Source organism: Trichechus manatus, unplaced genomic scaffold (assembly GCF_000243295.1).
Source record: "Trichechus manatus latirostris isolate Lorelei unplaced genomic scaffold, TriManLat1.0 scaffold00024, whole genome shotgun sequence".
In the NCBI taxonomy this organism is placed as follows: Eukaryota; Metazoa; Chordata; class Mammalia; order Sirenia; family Trichechidae; genus Trichechus; species Trichechus manatus.
The window spans coordinates 1,294,177-1,321,132 of record NW_004443960.1 but is presented as its reverse complement, the minus strand read 5'-3'; the positions used below and the strand labels follow the sequence as shown (position 1 = coordinate 1,321,132).

Here is a 26,956-nt window from a genome sequence, read left to right as displayed (position 1 = left end):
ACAGAACCTGAATCCCTGTCACAGCTCCCTATGCCCTTAGACAGAGCCTGAATTCCTATCACAGCTCCCTATGCCCTCAGACAAAGCCCAATCCCAGCCACAGCTCCCTCCACCCCCAAACGGAGCTAGAATTCCTGTTGCAGCTCCCTAGGCCCTCAGAGAGAGCCCAATTCCAGCCATGGCTCTCTCCACCCCAGACAGAGCCAGAATCCCTGTCACAGCTCCCTATGCCCTTAAACAGAACCTAAATCCCTGTCACAGCTCCCTATGTCCTCAGACAGAGCCTGAATCTGTCACAGCTACCTATGTCTTCAGAGCCTGAATCCCTGTCACAGCTCCCTATGCCCTCAGACAGAGCCCAATTCCAGCCATGGCTCCCCCTGCCCTCAGTCAGAGCCCAATCCCGGCCATGGCTCCTTCCACCCTAGACAGAGCCAGAATCCCTGTCACAGCTCCCTCCACCCCCAGCTAGAACCTGAATCCCTGTCGTGGCTCCCTCTGCCCTCAGAGCCCAGTCCCAGCCATGGCTCCTGAGGCCCACCTAGTCGGAACCTGCCAACCAGCCCCGTTCTGTCACTATTGTCCCCCGCCGGCCTGTTCAGTGCTCCCTAGAACCCCTGGAGCGTGACACAGGCGTAATACGTGCCGCCAGCATGGGCCCATTCCATGGCCTCCCAGCAGGGAACCAGAGCCCTCAGGAAGGATTCTGCAAAGCCCTGCTCATGGGGATGGAGGTGGTCTGCAGAGAACCCAGGGTGGCCCTCTGTTCACCTGGCTCCCTGCCCCTCCTCTTTCCCGTGGATCCTGTGGGAAGCGTGACCACCTGCCACAGAACATTCTCTTTGAACTCCGACTCAGGCGGGCGGAACCTAGCCCAACTGCCCCCGCCATCGGTCTTGGCAGCCCAGTGAGAGCTGAGGACCCAGCCGGCATTCCCCGGGGCGCTGACGGTCCCCCACTCACCAGCTTGGGGTTGACCTCGGTGGCGATGAGCTTCAGGAGGCAGCCGAGGAGGCGCTGCTTGTGCAGGGCGGCAGGCGCAGCGGCACAGGCGCCGGGGCCCTGCACGGCTAGCCAGTCGTACTCCAGCTGCAGCTTGTTGGGCTTGCCCAGCATGAGGTAGACTTCAGCCAGCGTGAGGCTCTCGGACGTCTGCAGGTTCCAGCCCTCCTCGCGCACCTGCTGGGCCAGCCGGCTGGCGGGCTGTCCCTGAGGTGGTGGCACGGTGTCTGAGGCACTCCCCTTCTCCAGCAGCTCCTCTGCAGGCGACTCAGCCGGGTCTCTCGTGCTGCCGTCAGCCTGCAGCCCAGGGCCCTGACTGGGCTGAGGTTCCGGCTGGGGTGGGGCGCGGACCGGGGATGGGCCCCGAGCCACATCAGCAGCCTCTGCGGCACTGGGGGCGGGGGCCTCGGGTGAAGTGCAGCCCCCAGGGGAGGGGCGCTCGCCCCCAGCCCGCGAGGACGCGCAGCGGCACCTGTCAGGGATGATGAGGTCCTGGCAGGACTTCATGTAGCGGGGGAAGGGGTCCAGCAGGGACAGCTCCTCGTCCAGGTCTGGGAGCTGGCCGCAGGCACATGGCTCAGGGGGCAGAGGGCCCTGGGCACGAGTGAGACCGTCCATGGGGCCTCCTGTGGCATCCGACGGCCCAGTGGGGAGCCTGTCGGGGGCATCGGGGCTGCTCAGGCTCAGGGTCCCCCCACCAGGGCCGCCCTCGGGGGAGCTCTCCCCAGAGCTCTGTGAGGCGTCGGTGGGCATGGGGGGCCGCCCGCCAGCTTTGCCCTCAGCCGCACCCCGGGGGCACTTGACCTGGCCCCTGGCTGTGCCCTGGCCGCTTTGGATACCCAGGATCTGGGCAGGCGGCAGTGTGTGGGTGTCCCGGGCGCCCTGCTTGCACCGGCCGCTCTCCTGCCAGTGCACTGTGCAGAAGGCCCTGGAGTGCACCACCCGCGCCACGCCCGGCAGTGGCGTCACCGTGCAGTTCTCGCCCGGAAACAAGTGCAGCGTCACCCTCTCCTGGGCCAGCGGGTGCCCAGCTGTGTCAGCACAGGGCTCCCGCAGCTGCCGCTCCTCCAGAGTCTTGCGCTGTACATGCCGTCAAGGACCACACCGCCATGCTTGGCCCGCCTGCCCCTGGCCTCAGTGCTCACCTGCCGCCTCACCCGCTGGGCATCCCTGGCCAGCGGCTGGCACCGTGTCCCAGGGAAGCTCGAGATGGGGCTTGGGCCACCCTCTCTGACCACAAACAACAACCCACCATTGTCATCGAGAAACTCACCCTGACACCCAGCCGTCCCTCCTGCCGACCTGGCCCGCCCGGAGTCAGTCCTGTCCACCTGCTCCGCGTGTCGTGGGAAGGCTGGCTGTCTGCAAGCGCCTTCTAGTGCCGCGAGGAGGGCAGACGGGGCTCGATACCCAAAGCCCAATGGAATGAAGGCCCTGCACCCCAATCCTACACCACCTCCTGGTGTGGCTGCTGCACCCCAAGGCCCCACCAGCCCCGGGCACTTTGTGGAGCCGGAAGCTGGCTCCCTCAGGCAAGGATACGATGCGCACTTCATGGAGTGCCCACTTCTGCTTCAAGAACTCGATGAGGCTGGAGAGCTTGCGATGCAGCTCCACAATCATCCTGCAGAGAGAGGACGGAGGAGAGGACAGCACGGTTGGTACAACAGGAGAAGACCCCCTTGAGGAGCCCGTGGAAGCTGCGGCAAGAGCGAGATGGACAGCTTGGACATGGACAGAGAAACAAAACCCAGGAAGTACCCAGGAGGGCCGGGGCCTGGGGCAGCCAGCACATCCGCTGGCTCTATGCTGAACGACCCTTTCTACAGCGATGGCCGCAGACTCATGTGGAGTGTGAGAAGCAACAGGGCGGCCCTATGGCCTGCCACCCGGGCTCCCCAGGGAGCACCTGGCCACATTACAGCCAAAGCCCTCAGCCAGGCGGACCCACCATCCATCCCATCAGTGCCTTCTGGGGTCAAGGAGGGCGGTCTGGCCAGAAAATAAGAATGCATGACAGGAAACTGGCCCTGGTCCCCGGCTGATTCTGTGCATGAATCAGATGCAAATGTCCGGGAGCAGAAGGGAGGCCCATGAGGCCTCGCAGGGGTGATGACTCGGCCCAGAGACCCTTGCCCAGGTGGGACCACAGCTCCATTTCCAGGCCCCACAGTGTGAGGAGAGCAGGCACCGTGCAGCCCCCATACCCCACCCTGTCTGACGCAGAGCACACAGGGGCACGTCAGGGAGCTCCTCAGGGGTCCCCAGGCCCCCAGGCCTCACACCCCACCTTGTCTGACGGAGAACACGCAGGGGCTCGTCAGGGAGCTCCTCAGGGGTCCCCAGACCCCGAGGTCCCCAGGCCCGCCTGCACGCCACAGCAGTCACCTGAGCCGTGGATTCTGGGCAAGGCTCTGCACGCGGGCCCAGGCGTGGTTGTTGCGCGGCTGTAGCTCCACGGGAACCTTCAGGGGTAGGCGCACCGGCTTTTGGTCCTCCTCGTCACTCAGGCCTGCGCGGGCAGAGGGACTGTGAGCACTGGCGTGGACCAGAGTGCACCCCCATAGGGCTGCACCCACCCAGCCCACCAGAGCACACCACCCCCGCAGGCCACACCCACCCAGCCCATCTGAGCCCCCCCACCATCACACCCACTCAGCCCATTCGAGCCCCCTCCCCCCTGGGGGTCACACCCACCCAGCACACCCGACCTACCATCAGGGTCGCAGAGCTTCTTCAGGGCTCGACACATGGGCGCCTTGATGCGCAGGTTCCTCCCTTTGTAGCGGACTGTGGTGGCCCTAGGGGAAGGGTGGTGAGGACATGTCAGGCCCGGGGACGAGCAGCTGCCCCCTGCTGGATGCTGTGTGGAAGGCCAGCCTCAGCTGGCAGAGTGGAAGGACCACGGACCAGCACCCAGCCTGGCCTCTGGGGCGCCCGCTCAGCCCCTCTGGTAGGGCCCCCGCACCACCCCCACAGAACACCCCCGCCCTCCAAGGCCTGTTCCGAGGCCGTGGAGAGTGGAGGATGCGTGTGACAGGCACAGCGCAGTGACTCTATGTCCCACAACCTTCCCGAGTACCGGGCCGCCAGCGGGGACCCCTGTGTTTACGGGAATCATGCCCTGCCCTCCTGCCCTGGTCCCACCCTGGAAGTCCTGACACTGTAGCTGCCCACTCTTCTAGGCAAAGCCCTTATCTGTCACCCCACTAACAAGCCCGCCTCCTCCTCGGAGCCCCATATAAGAAAGTTGTAAGATGTCATCACAGACGACAGATGCCCTCAACCAACCCAACCACCCAGGGGCGTGGGCGGTACGGGGCACTCACATCCCACGAACACTGACCTGCAGGCACCGGAGTTTGTATTGTTTCTAATTTTTATAAGAATGCACTTGTATGTTACTTATGTAATTTAAAAAATGTCATTCTAAAAACATTCTGCCTAGAATTGAAGACCAGGATGAGAGCCATCATTTCAGGTGGAATGTATGCATCTATCCTCTCATCCATTCGTCTACCTATCCGTCCATCTATTCACCTACTACCCACTCACCCATCCATCCTCTATCCACTCATCTATCCATTCATCCACCCATCCATCTTATCAACTCATCCATCCATCCATCCGTCCATCCACTCATCCATCCATCCTCCATCCACTCATCTATCCATCCAGCCAGCCACCCACCCATCCTCCATCCACTCATCATCCATTCATCCACCCATCCATCTTATATCAACTCATCCATCCACCCATTCATCCATCCATCCACTCATCTATCCGTCCACCTATCCATCCATCCTTCCATCCATCTATTTACTTATTACCCACCCATTCATCCATCCTCCATCTACTCATCTATCCATCCGTCCATCCATCAGTCCATCCATTCATCCTCCATCTACCCACACATTCATCCTCCATCCATTCATCTATCCATCTGTCCATCCATCCACTCATCTATCCATCTGTCCACCCATCCAAGCACTGACTGAGCTCCTTCTGTGCTGGGAATCAAGCACAGGACCCCAAGGAGCAGAGCTGAGATTCCAAAATCCTTGCCAAAGAGGTAAGAAGAGCCCCAGGAAGAACACTTCCACTCTCCCCTTTTCTGTCAGGAGGAGTAATTCACAGGACGAGAGTCCACACATAGCAAGTACAGTCCCACGTTCTGTTGGACAAAGTTCTCGAATCTGAACCACAACCCAGGTGGAGTGTACAGATGACAAGTGCTGCAACAGCTGTAGTAATGACACTGGAGCAGGGCTGCAGAAGGAACCCGGAGGAGGATTTAAAGGAGCAGCAACTGAACACGGAGTGCGTTCTTAAACAATCTCCTGCACTAAGCTGCTCTGGAAACAGAATGACTTCTCTCCTCATCACTGTTGTTCCAAGTGCCCCAAAACACACAGAAGCAAGACTTAGAGACTGACGGAGCTGTGTCATGTGGCACCTGCGTCTGAGACAATCATTTTCCGTTAAACTGCTATTTTGTGACTTCCTCTTTTTTTTTTTTTTAAGTGAAATGAGAAGACCTTTCTTCACTACCAGGTAACCATTGTGAGAACACGCTCTCCTTTTCTCTCAGATAGGAGCTCTGCGGCCAGCCCAAAACCAGAGCACTGTACAACGTAAAGAGCCACGTTCAAGCTCAAAGACGAGAGGGACTCTCAGGCCTGGTCCCGGTCCCGGAAAGTGGTCCGCCCTCCACCCCCTCATGCTCCCCAGAGCTGAGAGACCAGGAGATGGCTGAGGGGACAGGGCAGCACCTCCCCAGGGGCACCAAGCCCAGGAGCGGCTGTGGAAGATCACCACTCAACATCTGCCCAAGCGGGACACCACACACAGGGCTCTCTCTGACTCCTCCACTGAGCGCCACTGAGAAGACAGACAGAAGTCATTCTCCTCCATGCACAGAGCTTGCTTTTCTTCTCTGCTATATGATTTACTTCCTTCTCTGCAAAGCTGCTTGATCCACCTAACAGACGATATTCTACCCATCGGGGTCTGTGACCACTGTGATGAGATTTCATTTTAGAGCTTTCTTGGTTCACTTATTCCTTAGTTTAACAGCTAAATTGTGTAACCAAAAGGAGATCCATGGTTAACTAAAACAGGTTGTCATCTGAAGCGCGGATGGGAATTAGGAAGATATTCCATTGCTTCTGGTCTGGAATTGAAAGGTCCTTTTCCCCAGCACCTTTCTAACCATCCTCCCCACCTGTTTACAGGTCTTTTGCTTTGTTGTGAAAAACTGAAGTCTGCTGGTGAAAGAATGGGCGCGCAGTCAACAGAAGAGAAGAGAACGTCCAGAAACAGACGCAACAGATTTCTAACAGCGTGCAAAGGCGGCTGGATGGAGGAAGGAGGACAGTCCTCCCAGTAAGTGGAGCTAGAACAAGCGGACACCCAGAGGCCAAAAATGAACCTTGACCCAAACATCACGCCATACACAAAGACCAACTCAAAATGGAGCATGGGTTCAGACGGAAAATGCAGAACCATAAAACTTTTAGATGAAAACATGGAACATCTTTGTGACCGTGGGCTGGGAAAAGATTTCTTAGCTAGGACACTAGAAGCACAATACATAAAGGGAAAAAAGTGACAAATTGAACTTCACAAAGTTGAAAACGTTTGTACTCTGAAAGACGCCACGAAGGGGATGAAAGGACAAGCCGTAGACTGGGAGAAAAGACCTGCCAATCGCATCTGACAAGAGACCTGTGTCTAGAATATGTAAAGAATGCTCCAAACTCAACAATAAAGAAATAAGTACAAGATATTAAGAGACACTTCATCAAAAAAAAACGTATAAGCACCAGAAAAATGCTTAACATCATCAGTCATTAGAAACGCAAATCCAGATCTCAATGAGATACCACCTCATACCTCGTAGACTGGCTTAAACAACAAACAAACCGAAGACCACGTGCAGACGAGGACAAGGAGCCACTGGAGCTCTCATTCTGGAAAGCAGTTGGCAGTTGCTTGTCAAGCAGACCTACACTCACCACTCCACCTCCTGCGTATTCATGCAGAAGTGAAAACCTACGTTCACACAAAAACCTGGAGGTGAACGTTTACGGTGGTCTACTCCTAATCATTAAAAACCGCAAACCACCCAAATGTCCTTCCACAGGTGAACGGACCAACAGATCATGGCGCCTCCGTGCCACGGGACCCCACTCCACAGTGAACAGGAATGAACCACCGACACCAGCAGCATGGTGGACAGCACACGCATTCCGCTGAGTGGAAAAGCCAGTGATGGAAGGCCACACACTGTCTGATCTCATTCACGGCACATTCTGGAAGAAGCAAGAGTACAGACAACAGAGACAAGCTCAGGGACTGTAGGGCTTGGGTGTGGGGAGGGGTGACTACAAAGGGGTTGATGGGTGGTTCCGTGTCTTGAGTATAGTGGAGGTTACTCAGCTCCATGTATTTGTTAAAAGTCAAAGAACTGTAGGCCAAAAAGTGAGTTTTACTGTAAGTTAAAAAATTAAATGACAACAAAAAACGGATGTCTGTACATTCTTCTCTCCCCCACCCCAATCTACCCTCCAGTACAGATAAGGGTTCTACCTAGCTTCCTGCGACACCACGAAGACCGTCTTGATCCCTAGCGTGTCCTGCAGAGCTGGGCCTGGCCTGAGCCCCAGCCTCGGCTCTATACCCACGTCCCTCCCTGCCCCACCACTCCTCCACGTGCTGACAATCATGCTAGGCTCACACCTCACTTCCCACTCCCGCAGGGTCATAACACCAAGGCCTAGGTTGGCCAGCCTCCCTTGACACTGCTGTCTACATGCTTTCGGTGACTGCTACACATTTCTGTTTTCCAGATGGATGTCAAGGTTGCTTTGTCAAGTTCCAGCAAGCATAGAACTGCAATGGTAAAACGAATCCAGAAGTCAAGATGGTCTCCCTCGGGCTGGGGCTGGAGGTGATGTGACTGGGGGTGGTAGGGGGCTCCAGGGAGGTGGCTGTATTCTACTTCCGGATGCCGGTGAGCATCTCGGGGACGTGCACGTTTTTCTCCCGTGTGTTATATTTCAGCTCAAATACCACCGTGGTTCTGACTGAAACCACACACATCTGTAGACATCTTTCCAGTGCTCCATCCTTCCAGCCAGAAACCTGGGACGGCTTTCAGACTGTCAAACCTTCCTTGATGGATTTCAATCATTTTATTGTTTTGTTTTTCTCACACAGGCTCTCCTGTGTTTTTTGCTATCTCTATATCTACCTTTTTTAGTGTTCTGTTGTAAAAGTAAATGAGATTTTTAAACTCACTTTAACAAATCATTTCAGCTATCAAAAATGAAAACCTGTTAATATTTATATCTGTCCCTGGTATTGAAATCGAATTAGTTCTACCCCTTTTCAATTGATTCTTTTCAATTTTCTAGACGGCCAATCACGGCATCGGCAAATACAGATCATTCAGATAATTACGCCTCTTCTTTTCTGACACTTGCAATCTTTCTGCCTGCCCTGGACCGCCACAGCCCCACTAGAGTCTTGGCTAGGCCCTAAGCGAGGACTGAAAAAAAAAAATAATGTAATTTAGAATAGCTTTCGATTTACAGACAGCTCCTACACTCCACCCGGTTTCCCCTCTTGCCGACCTCGAACATCAGTGGGGCACGTGTCACAATAGGTGAACCAACACGGACACACTATTAGTAACTAGTGTCTGACTTTATCCAGATCGCCTCGGTTTTCCGCTAACGTCCTTCTCCACCCCAAGCCCACCCAGGACCCCACTTCACATTGAGTCATCATGTCTCCCGAGGCTCCTCAAGGTTGTGACAGGTTCCAAGGCTTGCCTTGTTTTTCATGATGTTGACCGTTCTGAGGAGCACTGGTGAGGCATTTTGTAGAATATCCCTCAACCGGGATTCATCGGGTGTTTTTCTCATGATTAGACAGGGGCTATGAGCTTTTGGAAAGCGCCTGGTGGTGCAACTGTTAAGTGCTCAGCTGCCAACCAAAAGATTGGCTGTTCGAACCCACCCAGTGGCTTCATGGGAGAAAGATCTGGCAATCTGCTCCTGTAGAGATCACGGCCTAGGAAACCCTATGGGGCAGTTCTACTCTGTCACACGGGGGCACTATGAGTTGGAATCAACTTGATGGCACCCAACACCACCACCTCGGGTTTTGGGAGGAAGACCACAGAGGTGAAGTGCGTCCTTACCACGTCCTCTCAGGGAACCTGCTGTCACCGTGACTCATCACCACTGATGCTGACCTTGACCCCTGGCTGAGGTCGTGCCTGTCAGCTTTCTCCACTGTGAAGCTATTTGTCCCCTTTTCCACACTGGACTCTTTGGACAGTCACCACACACAGCCCACACATAAGGAGTGGGAGTTCTGCACCCCCGCTGAGTGAGCCTCTACACACATCATCTGGAAGTCTGCTCAGAGATCTCGCTCTTCTCCCGTGCATTTATTCATTCACTCATTCATGTATGAGCATGGCCTCGTAGATGCCTGTTGTGTCCGCTGGGTCACTAATAAGGGTTTAAAGCACACCTGTGAGCGCTGCCCCTGACGTCTGGCTTACTCAGGACTAATCTAGCCTTCATCCTCCCTCGGGGCGTTAAGGAGATGGCTCCTTGGGAAGGGAGTGAGACTTCTTAGCTTTGGTCAGAGCTTACCCAGGCCCTCAAGGTCCCGCCTCGGGCCCTGGGTTCTCCTGTGTCCCAGCCACCCTAAGATCACCCTTCCAGCTGCTCCAAGACCCCTCTTACAGCCTTTCAGCCCACAGCTTCCAGGCATCGCGCTCCCCCAGAAAACTGAAAACTAGTCCAGGAAACAGTCTCCGCCTACACTCATGAAGAGACAACCATCCCCACAGGGGCCTGCTCTTGTGACAGAGCCAAGCAGACCTGCTGCTCCCCCCGACCAGCCCCTGGGTCCCTGGAGCACAAAGCAGGGCTCCTGGGACACCCCTTGCCCAGAGACTTCTGGGGAAACCCAGCACCAAAGGCGAAGGGAGAGGGCCCTAAGCCCCGCAAGGGGAGTCTCTGCCCTTTGGGGCAGCACCACGCCTGCTGGTAGGAAGGCCAGCCCAGCCACCATCTCCACCTTCTCAGGAATACCCAGGCCCCGGAGGGCACTCCAACCCAACAGCACGGGGCTCTCAGCATCTTCTGCTGACCCAGCAGGGCAGGGGAGGGTGGGGAGAAGGCAGACCACAGAAGCTGCGATGGGAGAAAGGCTGCGGTGCAGCGGTGGTCTGCAACTCAACACCCACGGCCATGAGGGCATCCCACACACAGAGCACCTCCTAGCTTGGAGACAGAAGACTGAGGACAGCGTCTGGGACTGCCTGGACAGGGGCCAGGCTGCAAGAGGCTGCGGACAGGCGACAGGACCTGGGGAAGCTCAGGGCCCGGACACCTCAGTGGGGGCCTGGGGACTGACCATTCAGGATATCGGAGTGAAGGGGAGGGCAGAAGCTGGCTCCCGAAAGAGGCCAGCAGGTGGACAACAGCCCACTGAGAAACATGACCACAGGCAGGCTGGCTGTCCACATGGCCGCAACCAGGCCGAGACCCTAGAGGTCTCATGTACCCAGGAGGACGTCGGAGCCTCGGGGAGTCACGGGTGTGTGGGGCGAAGAATACAAAGTTGGGACCCACCTTTGTCTCAGGGGCCCCAAGCCTCAGTGGGCGCGAGAGGGGCGGTGGCAGAGGGGGCAGGAAACACCGCTGGGAGAAGCACAGAAGGAACATCAGAAAACATGCAACAAGACGGAGAGTTTTCTAGAAGCTTAGGGGGCCCAGCACCGTGAAATGCACGAAGGTGGAAAAAAGGAGAACGAGAAAGAGAGAGCCTGGGGTTGTTATCAAGCCTGCAGCCACAGCCAACTGATCCTCAGACAGAACAGCTCGGAGGAAGGCTGCACCTTCCTTACCGCAGGACGGACAGGCCCGGTCGAGGGCCAGCTGCTCCCCGGGGTTTTATCATGCAGGAACGCCTAACCAGATGCTCTGCCACCTTTTAACCTGGAGAAGCTCAACATCCAACGATCCTCTTGGAGAACTGGGAGAATGCCGCACATATTTCAAGCTCTGCACTTGAGCGTGAACCAAATCCCCGAGACGTGTACTGAGGTCGCTTGGTGAGCCTGACTTACCCAGCCTGGATGAGCTCATTCAGCTTCGTCGCATTCTTGTCATCCATGCCTTCAAACAGAAAGAGAAGCAGAAGTTACGACCACGACACAGTGGGGGTAAAAACCATTAAAGGTCCCCAAATGATGATCTTCACTACAGCATCCAAATCCTTTCACCAAACATTCAAGGTCCTCAGAATAAATCCCCAACGCTTGCACAGCCCCTCCCCTACAGTCAAAAGCAGGAGGTGAATGTTCCAGAAGGTGCCCCACTGTTCCCCCCTCGCATCTACGCACACTCCCGCTCACCAGTATCACCCGTACATGATCCCCTCCTTCTTAGGGGTCACACCCAGGCCCCTGCCCATCCCACCTGCCTTGTTCAGAAGGCCTGCCTCCCTGTGGGTGCCCACCATGCCCTGTGCACCCCACCCCTGCTGTACTCCTCACCCCAGTGCCGTGTTTACGTGCCATGATGAGACCATACACGCAGGTTACTGCACACAGGCTGGGCACACAGACCAAAGACCAAAACCAAACCCACTGCCGTTGAGGTGACTCCGACTCATGGCGACCCCACGTGTTACAAAGTAGAACTGTGCTCCATGGGATTTGCTTGGCTGTAATCTTAATGGAAGCAGATCGCCAGGCCTTTCTTCCGTGGAGCCACTGGGTAGGCTTGAACCACCAATCTTCTGGTTAGGTAGTCTAGCACAAACAGTCTGCGCCACCCAGGAATGGCACACGCAGGGGTCGGCAGATCCTATCTCCTTCCCGGCTCTCTGTCTGCCTACACCCCTCCCAGCCCACTGCCCACTCTGAGGTGGGGAGTCTAGAGATCAGGGCACACCCTCATGTGCGAGGGGACTTATTCGCTAAAGCCACTCATTCAGTCTCCAGAAGGGTCCTTACAACGTCCACCTGACAGAGAAGTTGAGGCCTGGAAAAGCTGCATGGGTGCCTTGCTGTCTGTGGTCACCCAGGCAGCAAAGGGGGAGCTGAGCGGTGCTGCGCATGAGCCAGCAGGAGGCCGTGACACGCCTTCAGGGGGCTTCTGCCGAAGCGTTTATAGGACATGGGATCACATGGGACCCATCAGAACAATCCCAAGGTGAGGGAACTTTACAAAACACAGGCCCGGACCATCTAAAACATAAACAGCATGAGAAACAGAACACGGGGACTGCACGTGACAGGGTCCTGGTCACGGGACCTGCCCTGTATGTTAGGTGTATCAGGCAGCATATTAGGTAAGATTACTGTATCTGTTTCACACGTGCTGAGTGTCTGGGGGTGTGGTTATCTAGGAGAATATCCTTCTTCTCAGCAGCACGGGCGGAGGTGTTTAGAGGGACAGCACGTTTGTCAGTAAGAGTCAAATGGCTGAGCAAGGAAAAAGTGTGTGTGCACGCACCCAAGCGTGCAGGTAGGTGTGTGCATGCCTGAATATGTGCGTGTGCATGTGTGGGGGGAGAGTGCAAACGTGGCAGAATATTAACGGCACAGCTAGGTGAAGGGTATGTGGTGTTCTCAGTCTTCTCTAACGTTTCTGTAGGTTAAAACTTCTCAAAACCAAGAAATTGGAGGAAAACAAGAGGCCCCAATGGCGACGGGCACAGCTGGGCTGCCAGGAGGACACGTGGCGCCTCTGCCGTGGGGGCGGCCCCGCAGACTGGCTGGCGGCGCGTACTCACAGCCCCCAATTTTCTTGCGCAGCTCGCCGTAGCAGATGAGCCCGTAGAGCTCCTGGGATGACTTCTTCAGTCCGCGCGAGAACACTGCGGGGGAGAGCAGAGCTTCAGGAGGCTGCACATGGCCCCGGGCCAGCGGCACACGCGCACCTGGGTGTCGGCACCGACAAGAGGCTCACTGTGGCATCTTCCTTTGATTACTTGACCCTGGCTACGCAGGGCGGTAACCCCAGGGCAGGCTGGGTGGAAGGCACAAAGGAACCTGGTGCTATCTGTACAACTTTCAGAATGGGTAGCGCTGGAACACTGTACTCAACAAGCAGATCACATGTCCCCTAGGCAAGAAAAGGGAACACTGGGCACGGCTGGTTTTCGTGGGGGCAGGCGAGGTGGTGGGGCAGACACGTCACTGGGTGGATCATCAACTACTCTGTACGCACAGCACCTCACACAGGACTCAGGCCGCCTCGACCGTCCTCTCCTCCTCTGACCACCAGGCCCACATGCCACGGCGTCGAGGGCCAGACAGGAGGAGGAAGTGCAGCAGGATCGCCTGTGACCCACCAAGTACCAACCCCCTTCTCCCTTAGCAGCAGCCCCCGATCTGACTTGGGGAGCAACACAGACAGTGAAAGCAGCGTGTCTTCTTGTCGCTAGATGGGGCCACAGAACAAAACCCTGGCCAATGAGGTGTGGACATGCTGTGGAAGCTTCCAGAAAGGCCCCTTGAAACGAGTGACTCGGGCAGCACAGCTGCTGCCCGGGGCCACCTGGATACACGCGTGGCCAGCAGAGCAGAAGGATGGGGCCTGGGTCCCTGATGCCTCCCCAGGCCTCCAGCTCCAGGCGTCACTTACACGGGAAACAAACCCTTGTGTGGGGAAGCCACTGTGACGTGAAGCGTTCTACCCTGTACAGCCAGACCTCACAATGACGCAGGAAGCCCAGCAATATCACAGACCAGGAGCCTCTACTGCATCTCTCGGGGTAGTGACAGGGTCACCTAACTCCCACACTCTCACGCCTGTACTCCTTGGCTCTCCCTCAGCGGCTGCTTTTCAGAGCCCTAACATTCGCTGCGTGCGTGCGTGCGTGCGTGGAAAGGAAAAGCTGAACACATCAGTGCGCGGGGAGCTGGGCTCAAAGAAATGGTCCAGACAAGTGTTCTGAGACAGGACAGCTCTGAAGAGTCTGTGATCTCCAGCACCACACACCAACTGTTTTGGAAGAATTTCCCAAGAAAAGGACCCTCAGATTCCACCAGCTTCTCAGAGGAGAACACGACTCAGAACAGTTACAGACCCATGATTTGATGGATAAACACAACAGGTGATCCGTGGGCGCAGCACAGACAGAAGTGGTGCTTCTGCTCACAGGTGGAGATGGGGAGGCAAACCACCCCAGAACCCAGTGACAGACAATGCCACCAGCACATGGGCAGAGGGATCCCGGAGAAGTCGATGGTTGGGGAAAGGGCGCTCGAGCCGGAAGCCAGCACCGCACCCGTGATGACCTGGTTACGTGGATGGGAAAGGGGACTACACAAATCTAAAATCCAAGCACAGAGGGTCTGAGCTTCTGCAGAGCCAGCCCCACACCCGAGAGAGTGGCCTGTGAGCATACGAGCTTCAAGGCCCTGACAGCACCTACACTCGGACAGGAGGGCCTGGCTCTGACCCCTGCGCCCACAGCCGACCCTCTTCCCCCTCAGCAGGTACACGGGCTGTGAGCTGAGGACCCAGAACCTGCAGCCACTCGGAGCCATGGAACACACCAACACATAGCAGCAGTGGAGCCACCGGAATTAGGGAGTGGCCTCCAGACAGCTGCAGGCGGCAAACAGTCGCCAGGGGCACCCCCGGGAAGAGAGCCTCGAGGGGCAAGGGAGCCTCGAGGGGCAAGGGAGCCTCGAGGGGCAAGAGAGCCTCGAGGCAAGTAAGCTCCCAGCCATGGAGCCAGACGAGGCTGGGTAGTGAGTCCGCAGGCCTGCCGGAGCCCTGACCAGCACCCCGTCCTCCCCCAGCAGCAGGGCTGCGGTGCACTCACCGTTGTCGAAGTCAATGTACTTGGTGATCTTGTGCCAGGTGCGGTAGTAGAAGTGCCGGACCTGCTCCTTGTTCTTCACCATGCTCGTGGGCTTGCCCTTCTTCCTGTATTTCAGGGCAATGTTGTTCTGGATCGCCTCAAAGTCCTTCCCGTGCTGGAAGACACAGCCCACGTAAAAGGGGTTGACAAACAACAGACCTGAGGGCGACACAGGTGCTTTCTGAGAAAGGAGAAGGGGTGGGGACCAGCTAGGGACAAGCCAACGGCCCTCAGTGCTCTCTGTGCATGGGCCATGAATCCCAGGTTTAACCAGGATAAAGGACGAAGCAGCGGCAGAAACTCAGGGACAGAACCGTGACAATATACAATGCCAAAGAGGCGAGGACGCTGGGCCAGGAGAGACAAAAAGCTGACCGTCTGGACAAACGGGTTCACCTTTAGAGTGATTTACAGATCACAGCGTGAGACACCTCCCTGAAGACGAGACACACGATGCAGGAGTTCAGGGTACTGCGTGTTTGGCGTCTTAGATAAAAGGATGCATCGATGCTCAGAGCCACTCTACTGGCTGTGATAATGCAGAACATGTCCCACACTCTGACAGGGACAGCAAAGCTGAGCGTCCAGCTGCCTCTGTGGGCCGCTCTCCCTTCAAGGCCCTGGGCAAAGGCGGAGTACGTCTTAGACAGCGCGTTCTCCGTCACTGCCGCAGAGAATCAGCTGTGTGGTCATCATACTGAAGCCAAGCCCATCAGCAGTAATGGGACAGGCGAGTGGCAATGGCACCCCAGGAGCAACAAGCACACCAGTGACCACAGCTTGGTCTCTAACACCACTTCCCAACAGGAACCAGAGCTCCTTGGAGAAACAGCTCGTTCCAGGTCTGGAGCGGGGAAAGTACAAGGGGAGTCTGGACTACCTTGGGGTGCCAGAAAGTGAGGATGTGCTTGAAGAATGAGAGAAACCCGTAGAGAGGACATAGGAGCTGACTTGAGGGTAATCTGGGCAACAACATAAACCAGATACAAATGCGTTACGACCCAGAGGATAAAACAGAATAAATAACACCCCTGAGTCTGCACCGACCCAACAGATCACTGAGGAAGTACATAAGTGGGGGAGAGGGAGAGTACACCCACCCTCCTCGGTCACTTTTAGGGCTCGAACCTGCTGATCGAACAACCACGTGGTGAGAAAGACGGCAAAGGTGACGGAGAGGAAAAGACGAAGCGGCCAGCATGGCGAGGAGGCAGCCACCACTCCCCTTCTCCAACATCTCCTCACCTCATACAGCCCCTCGAAGAAGGTGTTCTTGTCCTCCGTGCTCCAGGACTCCCACTGCCGGCGCACCTTCTTGCCTTCCTCCTTCTCGCCTCCTGCAGAGCCTAGGTTCCGGGAAGATGGGCGCGAGCCCCCCGCAGGGGCAGCAGGGGCAGCCCCAGGCCCATTTCCAGATGATGCTCCGCCACTGTCGGCTCCTTGGGAGAGAAAGCAGCATGCAGTGATCTGCTCCAGGGAGCCGGGAGCTGGCCAGACCCACTGCCTGGCAGCCCTCACACGTTCCTCAACCAAGGGGAGCTGGGAGTTGGGCACACCCACTGCCCGGCAGCCCTAACACACTCCTCAACCAAGGGGAGGCAGGAGCTGGGCACACCCACTGCCCGGCAGCCCTCACACGCTCCTCAACCAAGGGGAGGCAGGAGCTGGGCACACTCACTGCCTGGCAGCCGTCACACACTCCTCAACCCAGGGCATTAGCAGGACAGCCCCTGGGACCCCGTGTGCCTGGCAAGGCAGCTCAGCAATGACATGGTCCCAGCCTGACCTGCCGACGCTTGACAATAACGTGCTTACAGTGAGAAAGAGGAGGGTGGTTAAGCGGAACCGTTTAAAATGAGCATTGAGAAGGCAACTCGGTGTCCCGGCCACACTGGAGGCTCCAGGGTCTTTTCCCTCTGAATGGAAACCGCTCTCCAACGGAGTGCGGTTCTACTGTGACACACAACGGGGGCCGTGCATCACAGTCAACACGACAACAACTGGTGGTGGAGGTGGCTCTTCTCCAAATGAGGTTCTGGTTCACAGAACTTCTAGCATCTTTTCAAACAAGCAAATAGAAACTCAAACTCAAGAAAACACTGAAGTGTGCGTGAAGCACCGTCTTCTCTTAGACACGCTGCTGTTAGCTGCTGTCGAGTTGCACGACCGCACGCGTGACAGCGAAGCGTGGCCAGTTGTGCGCCGTCTCCGCGATAGCTCGTATGTTTGAGCTCAGCGTTCCCTCGTTTGCACTGACCCTCTGCTCCCATCAATACTTCAGAATACAAATCACTGAATGCCTAATAACCTTCAAAATCTTAAAACTGCTTATTCTCGACTTATCTCCACCATCAAAGCCTGGTGTTCCGAGAGTGACCTGGTAACCTCGTAACTTCTCTGAAAGCATCAGCTCCTCTCCGCACGTGCAGTCCTTCACGCAATGCTGGGAGGAGGAGCTAATGCAGTAAAACAGGAGGCTGTGGGGACCACGCTGACCCCGGGCTGGGATGGAGACCTCTGGGCTCCTGGAGAACAGAGGCAGCGAGCAGGAGTTAAAGGGCACAGAGAGAGCACTTTTATGACCTGACCCAATGTTCCCACCCCTCCCAGTTCCTCCTCTCCCGGTGGGAACAGGAGGGAGCTCCCAGCGTCTGCCTGTGATAACCAGTATCCGTTTTTCAACTGAGTGCAGGATCATAAAACAGTAAAAAAGCCTCAAACTCTGAGACAATCTTACAACAAGGACAAACACAAGATAACAAAAATAAAAACACTTCAGGAAGCAAAAGCCAAACAAACACAGACTACTGTTAAAATATTTCCTAATGAAATCATCGTGGGCTTTTCCTACGGATTCTACTTCCTGGTGGATCCAGCGAGGGCACTCAAGGGCCCACTTGCAGATGGGGGCACAGGGTCCAGATCCCTCACCTTCTCGGCGTGGGTCTGCCCGGAATAGGGGAAAGGCACACAGGTCCAGAGGAGACGGTGAGAAATAAAACAAATGAAAGGTTGAAGTTTGTTAATCCATACATGCCTGCAAAGACCCGCTGGAAAAACACACGAGAAACTGGCTCCCAGCTGGCAGCCTGGAGACGAATGGGACGGAGACTCGCTCTCCACGGCTGCCCTGTACAGCCTGCAGACTGTGTGCATGAATGGGTACCACTCTCTCAACATAGAGAGTGTTTGGAAACAGTTCCCATCGGTCAGCCATCAGAAAGCGGGATGTGTCTGTCACACACACAGAACACCGGTCAGCTCTAAGGAACACCTTTGGTTCTTGTGTTGGGAAGGCGTATCAGTGCAGCTACGGGCCCAATTCCCGAGACATCGTGACCAGATATGCAGAAATCTCTACTTCATTAGCATGGCATTGTCTGATTGTAAGCACTACCCAAGAGAAGCTATTTAAACGTAAGTATTAGTGGTTTTTGCTGTTGTTAGTTGGTGTCAAGTCGATTCTGACTCATGGTGACCCCACGAGCTACATAGGATTTTCTTGGCTGTAATCTTTATAGAAGCAGATCACCGGGCCTTTTCTTCCGTGGTACTGCTGGGTGGGTTTGAACCGCCAACCTTCAGTTTAGCACTCAAGTGCAAACTGTTTGCCCCACCTAGCGACCTTCTAATATTGGTTAATTAAAACTAAATAAAAGCTTACTTTCTCGATCACACTGGCCATATTTCAAGTACTCAATGGCCACACGAGGCACATGGCTCCTATGTTGGAGAACAGAGTACCCCATCCCTGTAGAACGTGCCACAACAGTGCTGTGCACATGAGTGCTTGGCGTTCACGGTCTAAAGGCCCCGTCACAGAATGAAGGACGATTGAGCGCAAAGCCTCTCCGGTCCCAGCCTGTTTTCCACCAGCTCCATTCCCACCCGGCACCTAGAACAGAAATGCCATCCCAGTGTTCTCTGTGCCACCAAGTGGGCTAAGGAAGCACTCGACACATGATCCGCCCAGAGAGGTCCTGGTAGAACGTGACAGTAACCACCCAGGAGTGGCTGACCATTTGCAGTCCCAAAAAACTCAGGTGAAGCCAGAAGGTGACAATTCGGGGCAGAGAGAGCAGCAGGCAAGGAGAAGAGAGGAAGGAGAAAGGCAAGAGATGAGATGAGAAGACATTTTCGGGCAAGACTGGTCAGCGCGGGGTTTCCTCCGGGGCTGGGAGTGGGTGCGAGAAGCCCGACGAAAAGCAGAGGGCCGAAGTCGACACTCCAGCTCTCACTATGCGTCTGAGGCCGCGAAGAGGCTTCACCACAGTCTGCATGATGAGAGGTCAGCACCCAGGAAACCCAGAGGAAGGTGTGTCCCAGCGCAGGACCCCAACAAGGCGCTCTCTGAGAGCACAACCCACGTCTCACATTCTTCCCCAAGCCCAGCACCAGACTTCATGCAGCCGCCGCTCGGGGCCACAGAGCAGACAAGGAGCCTCTCTGCAATGCTGGCCTGGTGCTCGCCTCTGCACCAGTCCTGCCTGCCCTGGAAGCTCATCTAGTCCACAAGGCAGGTGTTCAACAAGCGAACAAACGCCATTCCCAATCACTCATCGTTCCATCGGCCTCTAAAGATCCCATCCCACTGTGCCCACAGGGACCCCTCTCCAGGACCACCAGCCTTGCTGCCGTCCTCTTCCATGATCTGAAGATGACCTGGAACCACATGGTCCCCAGGACACATCCTGGTCATCTCTGTGTGCCGGAAGTCACCCCCACTGTCTCCTCAATGAGGACGGCCTTTCTCTGGCCAGGCTTCAGGTCTGAGGCGCCGTGAGATTCTGCATCCCCCTGCACACTCTGCCTTGGCCCTGAAGGCTTCCCCTCCTTTCAGAAACGTGGAGAAAAACACAACTAAAATCCCACCGTTTCTATCAAAATGCATGCCCTCTTCATTGAGCAACGTGAAGACTTTCTAACGGTTCTGGGAAGGCCGTTCTCCCATCCCGACTGCCCCCCGCACACGCGGGCACAGGTCTGCTTTTCTGGCCTTTCTCACACTGCCCTTCGGCGCTAAGGACACCGGGGTTACCTAACGTGCTAAGATGCTTCCGCACACCAACATCCACGACAGAGCTACCGTTCGCCTGTGTGATTCTGCTATCTGAAATCATTCCTCCTCTACCTTTATATCGTCGTATAATCCAAATTAAGACACAGTGTACTGTGTAAAGTCAAAATCTTAAAGTATACTTCATTGGCAAAAAACAATTCCACAGTCAGGTACCATACAAACTACATTAATTCTGAAAGTAAAATAAATGAGGCAATGAGGAATCTGAAAATTAGCTCAGCTCTGAAACCCATATTCAAGTGTTGTCATGTCAGCATAGGTATGCGTGTATGCACGTGTGAACGTACGTACACGTGTTATGCATACGCATATGTGTACGTGCATGCGTACGTGCAGTGCAATGGATCACTTTTCTACGGCCTTTCTCGCCATAGTCTTGTAATTCCCACCAAATGATTGAGTGGAACTATACAAATAAGGAGGTTGTGGCCCACCAAGGGGATCAGACAGCTTGATAATAATGTAAATAAGGTGTATGGAACTCCTGTGGGGGTGGGACCACACAAATAAGGTGTATGGAACCCTAACGAGGGGATTGGTCAGTTTTGCCATCCTGCTAGGCTTAAAAGAGAGCCAATCCCAGAGTAGAGGGGGACCTCACTACGAGCAGAGCGCGTCCTTTGGACCCAAGGTCCCTGTGCTGAAACTTCCTAGACCCATGAGACAGAAAGCTGTAACATGGGACACGGCACAAGATGGCAAGACACGGCGGCAAGTGCAGCAGAGAACCAGCAGCAGCAGAACCAGGAAACCAGCAGAAGACAGCGCAGTGGGCTTCCCGGCCCATGGAGCAAGGTGGTTGCAGTGGGTGTGCTGACCCATGGAGCAAGAGAGCTGAGCACCTTTGGGCAGGAGGCTTGCTGGCAGAGGAGGCTGCCTCCAGGCACTTGGCAGAGGTAGGCTCACCAACCCACAGAGTGAGAGAGCTGAGCGCCCTTGGACAGGAGGCTTCCTGGTAGAGTGGGGTGCCTCTGGGCACTTGGCAGAGGTAGGCTCACCAACCCACAGAGTGAGAGAGCTGAGCGCCCTTGGACAGGAGGCTTCCTGGTAGAGTGGGGTGCCTCTGGGCACTTGGCAGAGGTAGGCTCACCAACCCACAGAGTGAGAGAGCTGAGCGCCCTTGGACAGGAGGCTTCCTGGTAGAGTGGGGTGCCTCTGGGCACTTGGCAGAGGTAGGCTCACCAACCCACAGAGTGAGAGAGCTGACCCATGGAGCAAGAGAGCTGAGTGCCCTCAGACAGGAGGCTTGCTGGCGGAGTGGGGTGCCTCTGGGCACTTCTCATCAGAGCTAAACAGCTTTGTGACACTTGCCTGAGCAGGGCAGAGGACAGGCCAAGAGGCTGAGGGCCAGAGAAAGGCCTGCCTGTGGGCACAGCTGAGAAGCTGTTCTGACTAAAATTGTTCCTGATGCTGAATTGTAACCTGTTACTTCCCTAATAAACCCCATCATCGTGAGTATAGTCTGTGAGTTCCGTATGGCCATTGCGATGAATTATTGAACCCAGCAGAGAAGGAGAGAGCGCCGTGGGAGGGATGGCTAGTGTCAAAATTGGTAATAAGGGTGGAGAGGAAGCATGTCTGACCTCTGCCTCACAGGAATCAGCCTTGGGCTGATGGTGATTCTCTCCTCCCCCTTGTGAAGTTAGACGAAGTCAGACAACCCCGAGACTGTTTTTACAGTATACACGTGTCATACGTGTGTGTATAAACGTGTATGCACTTGCACACTTCTAGACTGTGTTAGTCGCCAATGAATCTATTCATTTCCAACTCATGGCGACCCGAGGTACGCAGAGTAGAACTTCTCCATAGGGTTTTCAAAGCTGTGAGTTTTTGGAAGCAGATCACCAGGACTGTCTTCCAAGGCACTGCTGGGTGGGCTTGAACCATCAACCTTGCAGCTAGTAGTGGTGCGCTTAACTGTTCACGCCACCCCAGGACTCCTGTGTGTGTATCTACATGTATCTGTATCTTTGACGTTCGACACAGTTTGTCCAGCTCGGTGCCTTTGTTCAGAGGCGCTTTCTTCTCCATCCCACACCATTCCGTCTTGCCTCGTCTGCAGAAGCATGGCCACGTCTCCTGACCGACTGCCCGCATGGTCTCTGCTGCGTGTCAGGAGCACGTGTCTGGGTTGGGGTGTCTTCCGCTGCACGTGGCCTCACCTGGGGTGCACAGCTGTACGCTGGGCAGAGTCAGTGGTAATGTCTCCTTGCTCCTCCTCCTCTTCTACTAGCTGTGCAGGTTTCTGGAACAACTCAACGTCTCAACATGGGCCGCAACGTGCCCAAAGAACTCTTCATTGTGTCTTACTTCCTGCAACACCATTGACTGGATTAGACTGGGCAGGAGGGATCCGAGAGCCTGGCCTCAGTGGTCTCATGCCGGGGCAACACGGCCAGCTGTCGGAGAGTAAGCGAGGGCAACCTCAGAGACAGGCAAGAGGTGGACCGGCAGCAGGGAGACACACAATCGCTGTCTGGACAAGGCACGCGGCCTTCTGTGCTGCCCCCACCCTGGGGCTCTCCGAGAGGAGAAGGCTAAGCAGAGGCCCCCGGACAGAGAAACATCCCAACATCAGGTGCTGTGCCGTCCAGGACATGCTGCTCTCTCCTTCTGACCTGGGATCATCCAGGTGCACTCTGCACAACAGAACCTTCATCCTGAATTCAGGTAAGGGCAGCTCTTAGGGACCATCTCCCCCGGTGGGAACCAAACATCCAGGCCCGTCAGGGGGTGTGTGCGTTGTCACACGACCGAGCCAGCCATGTGGGAGGTGGCAGCTCTGCGGTCCAGTCCGGGTCTCCCGACTCCTGGGCCAACCCTCTTTCCAGCATGGCACCAGTCTCCCAAAGGCCAACTGTGCCAGGGTGAGAGATCTTCTGAGACATCCTTTAAAAACACCGAGTAGCTACAAGCGGCCCAGATTACGCGAGGCATCAACAAGAGTAAAACACGCACCATGGCTTACTGACTCCTAAGCACCGGCACCGCTACACCAGGCTACGTCGCCTATTTTGGTGGACGCCCTTCCTGACGGGCTGCCCTGTCCTCGGGTTCTCGCAGAGGGGTTAAGGCAGCAAAGGAAACAGAGGGTCTGACTCTGCCCCGTCCCCAGATGTCCACCAGACTAATTAGCCCAACAGGGCACCGGTCAGGGGCATTCCTAGGACCTCTGCCCTCCCCCACCATACACAGGTGGGACCCCCACCCCACCCACCTGCCCAGCCTGGGTCTCTAACCTCACGCTATGCATTTCCCACAGTGGAAGTGCTGGGAGCCCGTTACATGTTGTTAGTAGTTGCTGAGTTGATTCCAACTCACGGCGACCCCATGTGTGCAGAGTAGACCCACTCAATAGGATGTTCAAGGCTGTCACCTTTCAGAAGCAGATCGCCAGTCTGTCTTCTGAGGAACCTCTAGGTGGGTTCGAACTGCCACCCACCGGCTGCTTAACTGTTTGCGCCACCCAGGGCCTCCCTAACTAACTTAAAAGGCGTGTCATTCACCACGGTGAGATGGGCACTCGTATTGCCCCATCTACAAAGAAATCACAGCTCCAAGAGGTGGATTCACTTGCCCAGTGTGCCCCAGATCACGAACTGGCCGAACAGGGAAGGGCACGGGGTCTGTGCCTCCTGGTCCTGTGTCTTTCTGGATGCAGTCTCCCTAACTCTGGGTCTCGGTCTCCAGCACGGGCCTGGGCCACTTCAGGCGTGTGGGAGGGCCAGAAGGATGTCTGTTTGGATCGAGCAGCCTCACTGATCTCGAGTGCTTTACTTAAACAAACTCTGGTTTCTGCACCCATTTACAAAACAAGTGACAGCGATATAAGGTGCCTGCTCACAGGAGCTCGGTCTTAGTTACCTCTCTTTTACCAACTCCAAAAGCATGTACTCTCATCATAAGAAACGGTTTTCATTGATGTCAACCAGACTGTATTCTTCTACAGAAAGAAGACAGAGTGACGAGGAGAAAAGCCGACTGAGGGTTCCCTTTTCCCCAGTCTCTTCCTCTAAATCCTCAGCTAGGTTCTCCTCCCAGTAAAACTGAAGCTGGCAATCAACCAGAAGGGAACACCGAGGACTGGGCTTCATTAAGCACAACAGAAATCACATTATTTTTAGGTGAAACTGTTACGATGCAGTGTTACTCGTTTCCTCACTGGCCCACATTCACCAGCCTGGGTGGCGACTTCTCTAAGCAGAAAAGGAGATGGTCCTCTGAGAACCATTTCCAAAAGTTAACCAGAGAACATGGTGGCCTGATGTGGCCTCCCGGCCTCCTCCTCAGCGGTCAACGCCAGCAATGGCTGAGCAGAGGCCGCCCTGAAGCTCAGGAAGGCGAACGTCTCGGGCACAGTGAGGTGCGTGCACAGGACCCAGGAAGCCCGTGAGCGCAAGGTGGCCAAGAGGAGGCCAGGTACTGGTCAAGAAGTTCCGTGAAGCCAAGGGGACTCGCTTCCTACCACTCTCCTAAAAGCCATTAGGTTTCAGCTTCATTATTTACTTTAAAAATGAAAATCCTTGCTTGCTAAAATAGGCAACCCCAAAGTCGCAAGGAACATGCAGTCTAACAAACTTGCATTTCACTAATACTAAAATATAACACAAAGTCAACTGCTGCTCCACCCACACGCTGGGACAAGAAGCAGGAGTGGAAGTGCCATTTGAAAACTCAACGATGAGAGGACAAGGGTAATCCAGGAGACCGGCTCCATCTTCCAGGCCCACGCAGCCATGTGAACAGAACTGCCCCCTTCCCGTTACTGCCAGGGAGCTCACCCAGCTTGAGGTTTTAGCACCACTTCACCTTTCCAGGGCACAGGATGCTATCATGTCGACACCTAAGTTCACTTTAGCACCACATTTCAGTGGAGTGGAGCAGCTGCATTGTCCCATGTCACAGATGAGGACACCCATCTGGTGAAAGAGCAGACTATGGCCAGAGGACCAGGGTGACAGGGCAGAGCAGGGACTGGCTGGACTCCTGGTCAGCCTAGCGCTCTGAAGTCGGAAACCACAAGCTCTCCAAGCCACTGAAGGCCCCGACAAAGGATGACACACACGTCCCTGTGACTATGAAAGAAAAGTTACTTTTTACAGAACAAATAAAGCCAATAAAATAACGTTTTTCTAATCCATCAACAACTTTCACACCCGAATACACTCGCGGGAAGCACATTTTAATTTCTGAAACGTATTCTCTAAGTCACCTTTTACTTATACCTTCCTCATTTCAACACACTTTTGATAAAAATTAGTAACTCCACCATTCCAGAGGCTGAACTGAACGGGGAACATCTGGCCCTGACCTCCAAAACGGCTCCTCTGCCAACTCCTGAAATATTTACTTTTTAAAACCATCAGGGCCAGCCAGCAAATTTAAATTACCATTTTCCGGGGAACTGAGTGAAAGCCTTTTTCTGGTGAAATTTCCTGGAAAGCGACATTATTTTTACTATTCATACCAGCGCCACAAACCCGTTCGGAAACATAGAGGGCAGAAATATGAATCAGTAACAGCAGACAATGAGGCAAGGGCACCTCAGGAGCGACAGGGGCCCTTGGCTTTCATGTGCTTGTGGGAGGGCACCCAGGAAACGCTACTGCTCCCGGTCACCTTGCCAGACCACAGACGCCTTCCCTGCCTCATGCCCCAGGTGAGAGCCTCTCGAGGCACTGAAGTGAACCCCAGCTGAAACTCACAGGCTACATCTGGCTGCCCCTCATGTGCTTGCATGCAGCGCACCTGAGCTGGAGTCGGACCCTGTGATCCTTCACTTCCAGCCTCTTACTGCCCTTCCATCCACCCATCAGCCTGGAAAGCCCACTCCTTTGTTGCACCCCCACCTCGGACATCTGGGAAAGACACAACAGGTATTTCTTCTATTTCCAAACTATCATCCACTGCTTAAAGCAGCCTACCGTACAAAACCATCTATCATTCTTTGCGGGGGGGGATAGAAAAAGCAGCCCATAAGGAATGTATTATGCTTGCCCAAAGAAAGGATCCTTAAAACCAAAAGCCCATCGTCATCAAGTCAGGATACTTACTGCTCCTTAAAATAGTTCAGATACATAAAGTCATAGCCTCTGGCCCCTCCACAGTGGGGGTTTGACAGAGGGCCACCCTTGTGTGGGTACGTGGTATGGAGGATTCCTGGTATGGAGAGGGGCTGGTATTGAGGGGATTAGTATGCAGGGTGCCTGTTATAGGGGGTACCTGGAATGGATGGTGCTTGGTGTGGAGGGGATTAGTTGGGGGGGGGGGTGCCTGGAATGGAGGAGCTTGTATGGAGGGGTCCTGGTATGGAGGTAGCTGTGTGAAGGGGTCCTGGTGTGGAGGGGTGCTGGTATGGAGGGAGCCTTGTGTGGAGGAGGGGTGCTGTGGAGGGGGACGGGTGTGGAAGGGGGCTGATGTGAAGGGAGAGTGGTGTATAGGGGCCTGATTTGGAGATGTGGGTTGGGGTGCTCTCTGGGCCCTGGAAGGAACCAGGTGGGACACCCCGAGAGTGGGCTCGGGGCTCACCGTACCTTTGCCCCGGGCCCCGGAGCTGCCGCTGCCTCCGCTGCCTGCACAGGACGCGTCCTTCCTGGGCCTCTTGCTCTGCGGCCTCACGCTGGACCTGAGGAAGTGGTGCTGGTCCTGGGGGGAGCCCTGAGGGGCGCAGGGCGCCGGGGGCCCAGCGCTACCGCTGCTGAGGGGCTGCTCGGCCTCCTTTGTGCCGCTCGTCTCCTCGGCCGCGTCCCCTCCGCCGGCGCCCTCTCCTTCCAGGGAGTCCTCATCGGCCGCGCGCTTGCCCAGCTTCTTGAGCCCGTCCTCCCCGCCGCCGTCTCCCAACTTCACTGTCATCCTGGGCGGGGGACAGGCCCGCGGGCGGCGGCAGGCCCGGGGCGCGGGGACAACTTTAGCCGCACAAATTCCCTCTCAACATGGCCGCCGTTGTTTGTTCCAATCCCC

The 26,956-nt window shown here is 55.5% G+C and overlaps 1 protein-coding gene across 1 annotated transcript in view; it reads right to left on the bottom strand.

Annotated features, from left to right (window-relative positions):
• The window catches only part of CRAMP1 (cramped chromatin regulator homolog 1), a 41,125-nt gene extending 14,277 nt beyond the window's left edge, over window positions 1-26,848 (bottom strand). The window contains exons 1-9 of the mRNA XM_004373153.2: window positions 26,530-26,848; window positions 16,159-16,352; window positions 14,875-15,028; window positions 12,832-12,915; window positions 11,159-11,207; window positions 3,718-3,803; window positions 3,391-3,514; window positions 2,545-2,626; window positions 964-2,082 (exon numbers count right to left, since the gene is read on the bottom strand). Of these exons, the coding sequence (XP_004373210.1) occupies window positions 964-2,082; window positions 2,545-2,626; window positions 3,391-3,514; window positions 3,718-3,803; window positions 11,159-11,207; window positions 12,832-12,915; window positions 14,875-15,028; window positions 16,159-16,352; window positions 26,530-26,848 (2,211 nt within the window). The remainder of the gene's footprint in view (window positions 1-963; window positions 2,083-2,544; window positions 2,627-3,390; window positions 3,515-3,717; window positions 3,804-11,158; window positions 11,208-12,831; window positions 12,916-14,874; window positions 15,029-16,158; window positions 16,353-26,529) is intronic.
• Window positions 26,849-26,956: the final 108 nt, after the last annotated feature.